Genomic DNA, 14,631 nt, shown 5'->3' on the forward strand with positions numbered 1-14,631 from the left:
CTTTAAGAAACCCCCAAATATCACAAGAGCTCAGACTGGGCTGACCGAGCCAAGCAGGATTGCTGCTTTTAGCAAACACGGGAGCCTTCTGTAGAAATGAACACAGGAACAGAATGCTAGTTAATTTAGGTTGAAATTCAACCCAGTGCACAATGCTACATGCTCCATGCAAGCCCTGTGTGAAGGCAATGAGGAGGTAGGGGCAGGCTTGTTTTGGGCGCTCTGTACCAGGGGAATCGTGTCCTTTGTGCTTTGGATTTGTTGCCACTAGTCACAAGGGGAGGGCATGCTTTGCCAGTCATGCTTTTCTCTCATTCAGGGGGGCCAGTTTGTTCAGCGGGGCCAGAGCATCGCCCTGCAGCACACAGCAAGGTTAGGAGGACAGAAAAAAAATGTCTCCAACACACTGAACCATGCTGTAGGGCTTGAGGTAAAAATAGACACTTCAGAAGGTAGCAGCAAAGGCCTTTGGCCAATGAAGCATATAGGGAAAGGCACAGAAAAGTGAGCTAAGGAACATAAAAAACGTAGGTGTAAAGGCACCTCCCAGGCCAGATTCATGGAAAGCAAAATACCCTGGGGCTCCATGTCTGGGAGAGGAAATGGCTTGTGTCTGTTGTCGGAGGCATAAGAAACTTTCTGCATTAGGTGGATTTGTGGGAGTGGGGATAAGACTGTAGGGCTTTGGCTTCACTGAAGTTAATGCGAGTTTGGCCAGGATTTCACCTCTAGAATTTATTCTGCTATTCCTGCAAAAGACATGGAAGAAGTAAACTCTTTGTCCCCAAGAACTCTGGTGAGATATACCATACAAAATCTGCCCTCATCAGCCCACAAAACAGCTGGGCAAGGCTATGCATGCTTCTGAGGGTCTGTGCACTGCCATGGCTGGCCTGTGCAGGCAGAGTAAGGCTGAGTCTGCTGTTTCACTGTGATGCAGCCGTTTGGGCTCCTGCTGGAGCTCAGGCTCTAGAATCCTGTGAGGTGGGAGGGTCCCAGAGCTCAGGCAGGACCTACCCTGCAAATGAAACAGCCCCACACCCCAAGTCAACTGGCCCAGCAGCCCTGGGTTTTTAATTGCAGTGCAGACACACCCTTTTGGAAGTATCTCAGAAATGCATACAGAAGCCAGGCTTATTACTGCATTTGCACTGGGGGCCCCTAAGAGCTCTGTGGATGAGCACAAGTTGGTGCATGTTAGCGTTACGGGCAGGATGGAGAGCTGGTACTCACTTTGCTGATCATTGGTTTGGGATCTAGGGCAGCCCATGGAATCATCCAGGAAATACGAACAGCTTTAGGAGCAGTTGGGATCAAGGCTGAAGAGCTCAAGTCAAACCTGGCTGGGCCAGATTTCAATGGAGCTGCAATGAGCATGGGTTGTGAAGGCCATGCTTAGATACAACCCTCCTCACATTACTGCTGTGCATCACATCAGTGGCAGCCACGAACTTGCTCTTCTGGATTGTGGGAAGGATCCTTGCCAGCATAAACACCAACCACCCATTTATTTCAAGAGCCACTTCCAAGTGTTGCTAATTGATCCCGCAAGGCTCTGAGCACCTGAGCCACCCCAATGACTTCAAGGGGCTGGGCATATGCTGTACCGCTTTGCTGGGCCAGCAAGCCCTAGCAGGCTATTTCTGACTGGGGTCCAGATACAGAACGCATCTACGGACATGGTCACAGGGAGCACTCAACAGAGAGAGCAGGTAGCATAGACCTGGTCCTTGTGGATCACGGGAAGGGAATGCCAGGCCTAGCTTTCTGCCATGAACTTTGTGCTGTACGTTGCTCTGGGGCTGCCACGAGTTTGTTTTCTCTGCATGCAGAGAAATGCAGTGGAGTCTGTCTGACTGCCAGGGCAGCTGCATGCTGGGAGGCCATGGAATGCAAACCGAAAAGTGATTTTTGCAACAAGAAAGTTTTCTCAGGTATCAGAGAAGGACAATGGAGGGAATGACCAAGGGGTGTATGCCAGCTATGAGGTGTATTAGCGGCAGGAAAATTTAATTAGGCTATGTCTACACTACACAGCTTTTCGCGACATGGCTTTGTCACTGCAGTCGTGCCGTGTAGCCGCTGTTTGTTGGCTCTCCTGCCGACAACAAACTTCCCCACCCCCAACGAGCGGCCTTTGTGTTGCTGGTAGGAGAGCGCTCCCGCTGACAGTGTGCTATTCACAGCGGCACCTATCACGGCAAAACTTTTGTCTTTCGGGGGCGGGGGTTAACACCTCTGAAAGACAAAAGTTTTGTCATTCAATTGCCAGTGTAGACACAGCTTTAGTTGCAAACCTGTGGCTGGTAGACAGGAGACTGTCACACGGCATTTAGAAGACTTTTGTGGGGCTTGGATTCTGACATAAGTTGAACCATATGATCCAGCTTTAAAGAGCCCCTGGACCTGAGACATGCAGCACGTCAGGGAGAGGCACACAATCTGCGCTCTCTCTCTACTAGGTGCTTTGTTTTTCTCCTGTCTTGCTTTTCTTCATGTGCCAGTATATTTATGCTTGTATCTGTAATTTTCACTCCATGCATCTGATGAAGTGGGTTTTTACCCACAAAAGATTATGCCCAAATAAATCTGTTAGTCTTTAAGGTGCCACCGGACTCCTCGTTGTTTTTGTGGAGACAGACACACGGCTACCCCTCTGATACTTGTCTTGCTTTTGTTGTTTTCCTGAATCTATGGCCAAACCATTCAAAGGGTGAGTACACCAGTTGCTCTGTGCATGTGGGGAAAGGTGGCAAACCCTTTGCCTTGGTCAGGCTGGAACCATCTGCTCCCCTAGCCCCACTCTCCCTTAGGAATAGATTTGGCAGTGGTGTTCTTGCTCATCTGTTCGTTGCAGTTTACATCTTTTCATTCTCCGCCAGCTGAAGCCAAACTCTCTGCTGTTCCTGGGGAGCTGGGAGGGTTGCAAAACTGGGTAGGAGCCACTGTTTCTGCTGTGAGAGTTTTTGGCATTGGAAAGCAAACAGCTAAAGTCAACAGCAGGGAGCAGTTTGTGGGTACCCAGCCCCCAGCCTGCCCTTTGCATTTCAGAGTCTGCTGCTCACTGGCTCACTCCCTCTTGCATAACCCAGCTCAGCAGGGGAGTGATGAGGGCTGGCATTTGCTAGTGCTATGTTTTCCCACCCTGGGGATGTCAGCTGCCTCCCAATAAATAGGGGGCTGCACTGGGGCTCCTGCTCACACACAGCCTGCTTCTCTCCCTCCGCTCTGCACAGAGCTCAGCTCCAAAGGGCCACAGGGAAGGGAAGAGACAGAAGCATGCAGGCCACGCTGCTCAGCCTCCTGGGGCTGGCCCTGTTTGGTGCTCTCCATGGGCAGGAGGAAGTCACCGTGCAACCCGACTTTCAGCAGGAGAAGGTAACCTGGCCCATCTGTGTGTGCCCATGCCCAGAGGATTGGCTCCCTTCCTTCTCTTTTCAGAGGCAGGGATGGATCTGGATCCTGATTCCAACCAGTTCCGAGAGCAGGGCAATTCAGAGCAGAGGGTGGTTCAGGCCCTTATGAAGGCGGCTGGTGCCCAGCTGAGAATTGGGGTCCCACGCTGGATTTGGGTGCTGAACTCCCCTCCCCCCAGTTGAGAGTGTTTGGATCTGGGGTTCTGATTCAGCCCAGTGTAGGAGAGCTGGAACATTTGGATCCAGGTTCAGATGCTGAACCTCCAGTGTGTGGGGCTGTGCAGCGCAGAGCGGCTTGGTCATCTCTAGAGTGGAGGGTGGCACTTGTCTGGGCACAGAGGGGGCTGGCAGGGTCAGGGCAGGCTGAGCAGAGCCAGGTGGGCAGGTTATTCCCAATAATCAGCCAGTAGGAAGGTTTTTATACCTTCCTCTGAAGCAGGTCTGGCCCAAGGCAGGACCCTGGGCTTGCTGCAGCCAGGTCTGGCCCGCCCTGGCAGTGCCCGTGGTGACTGGGGTCTGTGTGCAGTTCACAGGGAAGTGGTATAGCATTGGCCTGGCCTCCAACTCCAGGTGGTTCAAGGAGAAGAAGCAGGTGCTGAAGACGTGCACCACGGTCATCACGCCCGCAGCAGATGGGAACCTGAATGTCACCTCCACCTACCCCAAGTAAGGCTGCCGGTGCCACTGGGGCCCTGCCCTGCCTAAGGGGGAAGGGCGCCATTTCCACCTCACAAAGGCTCGTCCCACCCCCTTCCCAGGGCCCAGCTGGCGCTGGGGGGTCCTTCACCCAAGGGATGCTCTTGTCCCCTCCCCCCCACACCAGTCCCAGGGAGACCCCAGGTGGGCTTGGGGTCCTGTCCCCATCTTGACATGGACAGGGGGTGTCTGGTGCCCCTTGCCTGCAGGTCTGGGCAGTGGGGGGCCACTTGGGCCGGGCACAAGCAGCCTTCTCCTCCCTGTTATGCCCTGGAGCAAGGGCAGGGCTCAGTCCCAGGGCCGGGGCTCAGGGAGTGCAGCAATGGTTCCCTCCTAGCACCTCTGGGGTGCAAACTGCCCTATGCGAGGGAAGCCCGGCCTCCCTGAACTGACCAGACTCTTGCGGGGAGATCTGGCTGCCTGTGGCTCAGCCCCTCCTGGAGCCTCCAGGGTGTCAGTCACAGCCTGGCCCTGTCCAAGCAGCAGGCCCCAGCCAGGAGTCCTTGGAGAGTGCTGCGACCTCCTTCCGGGGGGAGTGGAGGAGGGCTGCCAGGCACAGCATCCTGTCCCTGCCATGGGAGGGCGGGGCTGGGTTTCCCTGGAATACTCCGCCTCTGACACTCCGTATTGCCCCAGCCCCAGGATTCCGACTGGGTCTCCACCCCACTGCTCCTCTCAGTTATGATTCCCAGCTTAGCCCAGCAGGCTCTGTTTCTACTACCGCCCACATGGATTGTTGTGGGTCAGAGAGAAAGCTCTCCTGTGGGAGTCCAAAGAATGCTTTGCCCTCCCAACCGAGGCTCTCAAAGCACTCTGGAGCCATTAATTAGCTCCCATAACCATTAAGTCAGTCAGGGTCTCCCTGTTTCACAGATGGGGAAACTGAGGCACAGAGAGGGGATGGGACAAGATCAAACAGTGAGTCATTGTCAGAGCTGGGAATAGATTTTAGGAGACCTGATTCCTTGATTCCCTGTCCCTACCATGTGATGTGGATGCCAGGTGGTGGGATGGCTGACTGGCTCTCTAGATGGGGCTGTAGGAGCTGGTAATGGGGGGGCAATAAGGGCTGACGTGACTCTGTCGGTTTGGGGGGTGACACGGAGGCTCGCTCCAGATCACGCTCCACCAGCGTACAGAGTCCTGGTCTCCAGCAGCAAGGCCAGGTGCCCGGAGTCCTTGCCAAGCAGGCTCAGCACATGGTGACAAAGCAGAGCTGATCTTAGTGAAGCTGCTGTCTGAGCAGATTTCCAGGGCCAGTGCTGGAGGATCCCGACTTGGGCTCTTGTGCCCCCTGGAGTGGGTTTTCGGTTCTCTCTGCAGTCTGTGCAAGGCAGCAGCATGGCGGTCGCACCTCTCAGCTTGCTGCACACCCGAGGGTGGGGTCTGGCTGGCAGGGCCGGCTCTAGGCACCAGCAAAGCAAGCACAGGCTTGGGGCGGCACAATTCCAGGGGCGGCGTCCGGCCCCCCTGTTTTTTTGGTTTTTTGTTTTTGCCTGGGCAGTTGTGCTCTTGGAGCTTGGGGCGGCCCTGCTGGCTGGTGGAGTTTGGGGGAATTTCAGCTCTCCCCGCAGTGGCCGTATGGCGTCAGGCATTGCTCACCAGCTGGACGCTGGATCTCCCTCCGCTGCTGGGGGCAATGGGAAAATCGGAGTCTTCCCTCAGCCTGCTAACGTGCTTGTTTCCTGCCTTTCCCACACACTGCCCAGGTCTGATCGGTGCGAGAAGAGGACCAGCCTTTTCATCAAGACGGACCAGCCAGGCCGATTCAGCTACACCAGCCCACGTGAGTGCATGTATTTGCTGCTGTAGCTCCATTGCAGCATCCCGCCCTGCCCTGGCACGCCGCGCCCTGGGCAGTGCCCGCAGCTGAGAGCAGGACAGTCTGCCCCTTTGTTGGCCAGGATGGCCAGGAGTCACTAGATAAATAAACTCACAGCTTTCTCCTGAGAGCCCCCTTCCAGCTCCAGCCCAGCCCAAAATGGGAGCAGATTTAGCACAAGGATTTAGAGCTGTTAGCACTTAACTGTGCAAGAAAAGAGATTGAGGAGCTCAGCCTGGGAATGGCTCCTGTGCTAGGCGTCCAACTGCCGTTGGAAAAGGGTGTGTGCAATGGGCCAAGGCAGAGGGCATCGAGTGCCATCAGGGCTGGGTTCCTGTCCCCGCTGACCCCCACTCTGCCATGGCCTGACTCAGGGGTGTGAGAACTGTGAAGTCAGTGGGAGCGGGAGGTGCAGGGCACCTTGGCTAATCAGAGCCCTGAGTTTCAGTCATGTCTGCAGTTTTTGACATGGATCTGTCGAGTAACCGTGCTGGTCTCTACGAGTCACCGCTGCAGAGCCCCCCGTCCTGTGTCTGAGTATCGGGGAGAGTGACAGGACCATTTGGATTGGCTGGGCAGGGGGCACCTAACTCTCCTCTTAGGAGGACAAAATTGTGTCTCTAGAACCAAACGCTGCCTGGGGAGATCAAAGTCACGCCGCATGGGGGAGCCATTGTGAAGAGCGCACTGCCCTGCTCCGGCCAGCGCGCCCTCACATAGGGCACAACCCCGTGCTCTTCAAAATGGCGTCCCCAGTCCAATATTGGTACCAGATAGGGGACAAACGACCCAAAGAGAGGGTTGTGGGGCTCAGAATCGGGGGCGCAGCCCTCCTACCAGCTGGCGTGAATTGGCTCCGCTCGACTGGAGTCAATGCCTGTTTACACCAGCCGAAGGGCGGCAGGCCGGGGGGGAGCCCCGCTCATTAGCTGGGGGTGTCGGGCCCGGGGGGGGGAGGAGCCCCTCTCATAAGCTGGGGACAGCAGGCCTGCGGGGGAGCCCTGCTCCATATATATACTGGTATCTGTGCTTGCTCATCTCTGCCCTGCGCCTCTGTCCATGCCCCCTGCAGGCTGGGGCAGCCAGCACGACATCCGTGTGGTGGAGACCAACTACGATGAGTACGCCCTGCTGTACACCAAGAAGTTCAAGGGCACCGACACCTTCACCATGGTGACTCTGTACGGTACGTGGCACCTGGATCCAAGGCCCAGGGGTGGCACCTCTGTCCTGCACATTGGGGAACTCTGCCGGCAGAGATCAGGGCTCCCCTTCAGCCCCCATCTGAGAGACACCCTCCTTCCACTCTACATAGCTCTGTTTTGAATTTCTGCAGGATATGCCCTGAAGAAGTGGGGGCTCATCCCCCAGGAAGGAGTTGGGTGGCGTCGTGGGGCCCTGCAGAACCTGAGGCTCTGCCCCAGAGCCCAGTGGCAGGGCAGTGGTTGTTGTGCCCCGAGCTGAGGCAAGGCTGGTTGTGATGCATAGAAAGGGGATTTGCTGGTGAGGCTGCCGGACACAGGCCCTGTGTTGTGGGTCAGTGGTGCCTAGTGCTAACACACAGGCTGTCATGGACGGGGCTGATTGTAGCAAGAGGGGCTCATTCTCACCCGGAGGTCTTGATTCCCTGGCTGCAGGCAGAACTACGGAGCTGAACCCTGAACTACAGGAGAAGTTCACCCAGTTCTCCTTGGCGCAGGGGCTCCCAGAGGACACTATTCTCCTCCTGCCAAAAACTGGTAAGAACAAACCATAGGTAAAAAGACAAGAGATAAGATTGGGAGAAATGCCCTGTGGAGCTCAGGAGCTGAGGGTGCACTTGGCAAGCCTGTCTGTAATGCAAACTGCTTGTGTGCTGTGTTCCCAGCCGTGTAGCCTAGCCAATGTTCCCTCTAATTTTTTACATCCATGTGCGGAGTACGTGTGCACCAATATGGAGGTGATATGTGACGGGGTGGGGCTGAGGGGTTTGGAGTGTGGGAGGGGGCTCAGGGCTGGGGCAGAGGGTTAGGGTGAGGGGCCAGGGATGAGGGGTTCTGGGTGCAGGAGGGGGCTCAGGGCTGGGGCAGAGGGTTAGGGTGTGTGTCGGGGGGGTGAGGGCTCTGGCTGGAGTTGCGGGCTCTGGGGTGGGGCTGGGATGAGGGATGAGGGTTGCAGGCTTCCCCGGGGCTGCAGCATGGAGAGAGGACTCCCCCCAGCCCTCTCTTGCTGCAGCAGCCCGGGGCCGAGGGAGAGGCACCTTTCCCCACCTGCGTGGCCCTTGGTAGCCTGCAGGGTGGCCACACAGTTTAGAGGGAACTTAGGCTCTAGCCCAGCCTTATTCTATGTAGGTGCCTCAATCTGGCCATCTGTGTCCAAAGAGAGGCTCCTAAATTTGGCCCCCACAGACTTGATTGGAAATGGAGGGCGCTCAGTGCCCCTGAAACTCACTGGCACTGTACACAGTCCCTTAATCATCCAATAACTCCAGCCGTGCTGGACGGTGCCTCCATTGCTCTGAACCAGAGGGGAAACTGCTGAGCCACTTGGCAGCATGGGCCAAGCACCATCATGTGAAGGAGCGTGTGACTCTTACACATATGGCCAGGCAAATGGGGGCTCCAGAGGCCAGGAAATGCTCCCAGCTTGTCTGAGCAATCTAAAGCTCAGGGCTCCTGTGCCCAAGGCTAGGATTTAATGTGAGGTGATGTCCGCAGCAGCTAGCTGGTGCTAGGGAGCTAGGTCCACAAGCTCTACCGAAGAGATGATCCTCACTTTGGACTAGCTGCTGCACTCATGGACACTGGTGCATAGAATCATAGAATCATAGAATATAAGGGTTGGAAGGGACCCCAGAAGGTCATCTAGTCCAACCCCCTGCTCAAAGCAGGACCAATTCCCAGTTAAATCATCCCAGCCAGGGCTTTGTCAAGCCTGACCTTAAAAACCTCTAAGGAAGGAGATTCTACCACCTCCCTAGGTAACGCATTCCAGTGTTTCACCACCCTCATAGTGAAAAAGTTTTTCCTAATATCCAATCTAAACCTCCCCCACTGTAACTTGAGACCATTACTCCTCGTTCTGTCATCTGATACCATTGAGAACAGTCTAGAGCCATCCTCTTTGGAACCCCCTTTCAGGTAGTTGAAAACAGCTATCAAATCCCCCCTCATTCTTCTCTTCTGCAGGCTAAACAATCCCAGCTCCCTCAGCCTCTCCTCATAACTCATATGTTCCAGACCCCTAATCATTTTTGTTGCCCTTCGCTGGACTCTCTCCAATTTATCCACATCCTTCTTGAAGTGTGGGGCCCAAAACTGGACACAGTACTCCAGATGAGGCCTCACCAATGTCGAATAGAGGGGAACGATCACGTCCCTCGATCTGCTCGCTATGCCCCTACTTATACATCCCAAAATGCCATTGGCCTTCTTGGCAACAAGGGCACACTGCTGACTCATATCCAGCTTCTCGTCCACTGTCACCCCTAGGTCCTTTTCCGCAGAACTGCTGCCTAGCCATTCGGTCCCTAGTCTGTAGCTGTGCATTGGGTTCTTCCGTCCTAAGTGCAGGACCCTGCACTTATCCTTATTGAACCTCATCAGATTTCTTTTGGCCCAATCCTCCAATTTGTCTAGGTCCCTCTGTATCCTATCCCTCCCCTCCAGCGTATCTACCACTCCTCCCAGTTTAGTATCATCCGCAAATTTGCTGAGAGTGCAATCCACACCATCCTCCAGATCATTTATGAAGATATTGAACAAAACCGGCCCCAGGACCGACCCTTGGGGCACACCACTTGATACCGGCTGCCAACTAGACATGGAGCCATTGATCACTACCCGTTGAGCCCGACAATCTAGCCAGCTTTCTACCCACCTTGTAGTGCATTCATCCAGCCCATACTTCCTTAACTTGCTGACAAGAATACTGTGGGAGACCGTGTCAAAAGCTTTGCTAAAGTCAAGAAACAATACATCCACTGCTTTCCCTTCATCCACAGAACCAGTAATCTCATCATAGAAGGCGATTAGATTAGTCAGGCATGACCTTCCCTTGGTGAATCCATGCTGGCTGTTCCTGATCACTTTCCTCTCATGCAAGTGCTTCAGGATTGATTCTTTGAGGACCTGCTCCATGATTTTTCCAGGGACTGAAGTGAGGCTGACTGGCCTGTAGTTCCCAGGATCCTCCTTCTTCCCTTTTTTAAAGATTGGCACTACATTAGCCTTTTTCCAGTCATCCGGGACTTCCCCGGTTCGCCACGAGTTTTCAAAGATAATGGCCAATGGCTCTGCAATCACAGCCGCCAGTTCCTTCAGCACTCTTGGATGCAACTCGTCCGGCCCCATGGACTTGTGCACGTCCAGCTTTTCTAAAAAGTCCCTAACCACCTCTATCTCCACAGAGGGCTGGCCATCTCTTCCCCATTTTGTGATGCCCAGCGTAGCAGTCTGGGAGCTGACCTTGTTAGTGAAAACAGAGGCAAAAAAAGCATTGAGTACATTAGCTTTTTCCACATCCTCTGTCACTAGTTTGCCTCCCTCATTCAGTAAGGGGCCCACACATTCCTTGGCTTTCTTCTTGTTGCCAACATACCTTTCATGCAAATCCCTTTGAGTCAATGGTTTTGCGTCCAAGGGGACTGTAGCATTCATCTCTTTGCAAACCCTCAGCTAAATGATGACTCTTCTGTCTGGAGTTTAACCTGCCTGGAATGGGAAGGATGCCGGCCCGTGAATGCCAGCCCCTCAGGCACCCAGGCTGTGCTAGTGGAATCAGGCGCAGAAAGCAGCAAGGGCCTATCCTCACTGCTGGCAGGTCTGGCAGCCCCCAGACCGGTTCCATGGGAGCTCAGCTCACTGCACACATTGGAGGGCAGAGGAGATGGCCGAGGAAGGGATTTGCCCAGAGCACCCGGCACCTGCACTCGCCCCACCACAGCAGACAAAAAAATCTTGCTAACTCTTGCTTGCAGGAATGACCATTACCTGTGTCACCCTGGTGCAGTCAAGGGGGCAACTAGTGAGCGGACGGCACTGTTGGGCTGAGGTTTCAGGGGGAGGCCACCCAGTTTACCCTTCCGTTGCAGGCCTGGTGTTTGCATGGCACATGGGTTCCTGGCTGAGTAGAGGTCACCTCCCATCCTCCATTCCAGGGTCTCAGACCTGCAGCTCAAGCTGGGGCTATGGGATATATCCATGACAAGAAGAAGCCAATGGAGACCTCTGGATGGAAATTAAGTCACTGTTCAGGGTTGTTCAGGCTCAGTCCTGCAAGGGACGGAGGGGGCATGAGAACTGCCCTCGGGTGAGGGAAGGCTATGAGTCGAGTGGGAGGGAATGGCAGGGGGACCACTAGTTGCATTGGGGTGGAGCTCAGCACAAGGACAGTCATGTGGGCTCCGCAGGCTGTGGAAGAGCCTGGCCAGGGAATACTGGGGAACAGCCTGTGTGGAACAGTCCTGCCTTAAGGCCCATCAGCTCACTAGGTCTTTTCCTAGTGACCTTTCTATGGCGCTGCCCAGGGCGAAGGTCATCAGCCACTCTACCGAGCTGTGAGGTTCAGCCCTAGCTGCAGCAGCCCAGCCGTCTCCTGACGGCAGGGGGATGTGCAATAGTGGTGACGTCTAGTCACCAAATGTGTTTAAAGTAGGCAAACACATTGGAAAGGAGGCAGGCCAGGTCCTACTCCCTGGACAGAGAGCCCAGCAATGTCTGGGACTAATGGGACTGGCTCGGGACAAGCAGTGTGGGCAAACTGCAAAGCTTCTTGGAGTAGCAAAGCACTGCAGTGCCCTGCCCCCTGCTAGTCCCTCTGCCATTGCCCCTCCGTCCTGACCCCCTGCTCTTCCAGCCCTGCCCCATGCACAGCTCAGCCTATGCCCTTCTGTCCTGACCCCCTGCTCTTCCAGCCCTGCCCCATGCACAGCTCAGCCGATTCCCCTCAATCACGACCTGCAGCTCTCTGCTATTCCAATCCTGCACTGAGCAGGGACATTTAATAGTGCCTCAAATTGTGCTTGTGTCTTTTTAATGGGAACAGAAGAGGCTCCCCCCAACACACCTTTAAAGAAATGTCAGCTGCCTGCTGCACGTGCCAGGGTCTATGACAGCTGGTCTTTGACAGCAGTGCTCCCTCACAGGAAGTGCTGTTGGATTGGCTTTCTCTGTTCTCACAGCCCTTCCGTGGGGGAAGGCACTCTGCTTTCTGCCCCACAACTGACCTGAGGTATGTGGGAAGCTGGGTAGGCCCACACCAGCTCCCAAGGTTGGTGGGGCTGGATCTGCTATAACCAGCAGCAAATAAGCAAGAAGGAACTGCACACCTTGCTGGGCTTTCCTGCACCTGGCTAACAGCCCAGGGAAGCACTAAGCAGAGGCTCTCCTGCAGAGTTCTCCCGGGGATTCTGAACCTGTGGGTCTCTCCAAAGGCGGGTGCCCATGTCAGCTGATCTCTGTTTGTACTTCTCTCCCCAGACAAATGCATGACGGATGCTGCGTAGGTGAGTAACTTCTCCAGAGGGTTGTGGCTTCTCTTCCACTGCTCCAGTCTGGAGAGCACAACAGAGGTGTTTGTACAGAGTGTGACTTTAGAGAGGCTCTCTGAGCAAATGCCATTCCCAGCCTGCTTGAGACATGGCCCACAGGCTCTGCTCCTCTGAACAGCAAAATGAACATAAAGTTCATCTCAACCTGCTCCCCAGCCTGGGCTGCTCCTCCAGTTCCTCCCTCAAGATTGTTCAGCCCTCACCCTAGATCCTCTCTCTAGAGAACCACACCCACCTCCCTTATTCTGGGTGGGGTAATGAATCACCCACCTCAGCGTTAGTAGAAGCCAGTTAACCCTTTCCCAGCCAGAGCAGCATCTACTTCCAGGCTGGGATGTGTCAAACACTGCCAGCCATTACACTTTCATGGAGTCTCATGCAGGGATCTCACAGTGACTTACAAGGAGTTTTTTTGTCCAGGCCCAAATTGGAGCTCACCAAAAATATGGCTGACCCCTCATTAAAGGGAGTGTGGGGTCCCTGGTGGCAGAGACAGGACTGGGCTGTAATGAACAATAAGGGATTCAGGGTTACTGGATGCTGACAGACCCCATGGGTCTTTCTGGCTCTGTGTCACCACCCAGGGTCTCCCTAAGTCCTGGCCTAGGCTAAGCCGCTATGGGAGAGGCTGCTGGCTATGCTACAAGCCCTGGGGTAAGCATTGGGAAGGTCATTGTGTAGAACTGATCAATGAAATTGTTTTTAATTGTTCACTTTATTAATATAACTTCATAAGTAAAGTTTTATGAATGAAAGTACATTCATTCATAAAATCAGGTACCCCAATAACTGGCTAACTGAGTTTCACTTTCAATCCAATTGCTGCTTAAAGCACTGAAACTTGCACTGTTTCAAAGTGGTAATGTCTGCTCACTGGTTGTCATTCATTGTACTTGTCTATATTGTAACTTCTGCTCACTGTTTGCCATTCCTTACACTTGTCCATGTTGTAACCCAAACTCCATTTTAAATTCTCCCAAACTCCATTTTAAAATGCTCACTCCATTTTTGCAAAACCCTGCTGTAATCTGATTAGTGTAGTTTAGATGTGTGAATGAGGTATGGATGGATGATGGAATCAACCTCCAGCCCCAGCCTGTCCTGATGAAATAAAGTGTAAACACCAATGGCTGAAGATGCAGGCAACAGCCCTGACAAAGCAAGAAGAGTCCACCCTCAAAAGAAAAGAACAATCGTACAATTGAAGGAACATCAAAGCCAGGTCCTAGGCTGAAAGTCGTGTCTGCAGTTGACGGGTGATCAATCACACTGAACCCAGAAGCAGCGTGACACAGCAAGACCTGTAGACTCTGGATTCAAACTAAAGCCTACAAACAAGATGGATGAGATGGAAGACTTTGGAGGGTAACATTCTGCTGCCAACATGGAAGGGCATCGGTGCATGCCCAACAGAGACCCAGCCCTTCCTTGTGCCCGGCTTTCCTGGCCAGTTAGCCGCCACAAGCTATGAACCCAAGCCACAAACTCAAGCTACATTCAGGACTGGTAACTATCTAGCAGCTGCAGAACATTTGATTTGTGTGTGTCTGTGTATACATAGGTATTAGATATTAGTTATTGGTCTTAAATCAAATTGTGTTATTATAATAAATGTGACATCATGTCTTGTCCCCTGAAACAATCCTGTGTAATTTTATCTGCATAACAATTCATGTCTAAGCAGCATTTCCTTTCTCCTCCCTTCCAGGTGAAGATTGCGAGGCACCATTCCAGGTTTCCTTCAGAGAGAAAGTGACATTCTGACCTGCCGGCACAGATCCTCCCCGCATAGATGTAGCAGTCTCTGCTCTGTAGCCTCGTGTGCCGCTGGGCTAGTGCTTCTGTGTATAACAGCCCCTCCTGAGTAAAACTGAGATGTAAAACACCAGCCTGTCGCTTCTCACGTGTTTCCTCAGAAAGGCTTTGGGCACATGGGCCATTGGGAGGGGGAGGTAACTGTGTGACTCAAGACCTGGCAATCTCGAGAAGTCAGATGGTCCAGGGAGATTTCCACCCTATGGATTTGAAATCTCCCCAGAACAGCTCAGTGGAATCTGGGATCATGGCATCCAAATCCCAGCCCTGACTCAGCCTCACACCCCAGCCCCAAGGGTCAGTCAAGCCCAAGTCTAATGAGGAGTAAGATGTGAGCAGTGCTCAAAGCTGGG

At 53.8% G+C, this 14,631-nt stretch overlaps 1 protein-coding gene across 1 annotated transcript; it reads left to right on the forward strand.

The window, feature by feature from the left end:
* The first annotated feature begins 3,182 nt into the window (after nucleotides 1-3,182).
* On the forward strand, nucleotides 3,183-14,351 carry PTGDS (prostaglandin D2 synthase). The gene is made up of 7 exons (XM_048822880.2): nucleotides 3,183-3,378; nucleotides 3,943-4,082; nucleotides 5,822-5,898; nucleotides 7,007-7,120; nucleotides 7,572-7,673; nucleotides 12,393-12,418; nucleotides 14,172-14,351. The coding sequence occupies exons 1-6, from the start codon at nucleotides 3,280-3,282 to the stop codon at nucleotides 12,416-12,418; spliced, it is 558 nt and encodes a 185-aa protein (XP_048678837.2). The 5' UTR covers nucleotides 3,183-3,279; the 3' UTR covers nucleotides 14,172-14,351.
* Nucleotides 14,352-14,631: the final 280 nt, after the last annotated feature.

Source organism: Caretta caretta, chromosome 16 (genome assembly GCF_965140235.1).
Source record: "Caretta caretta isolate rCarCar2 chromosome 16, rCarCar1.hap1, whole genome shotgun sequence".
Classification (NCBI taxonomy): domain Eukaryota; kingdom Metazoa; phylum Chordata; order Testudines; family Cheloniidae; genus Caretta; species Caretta caretta.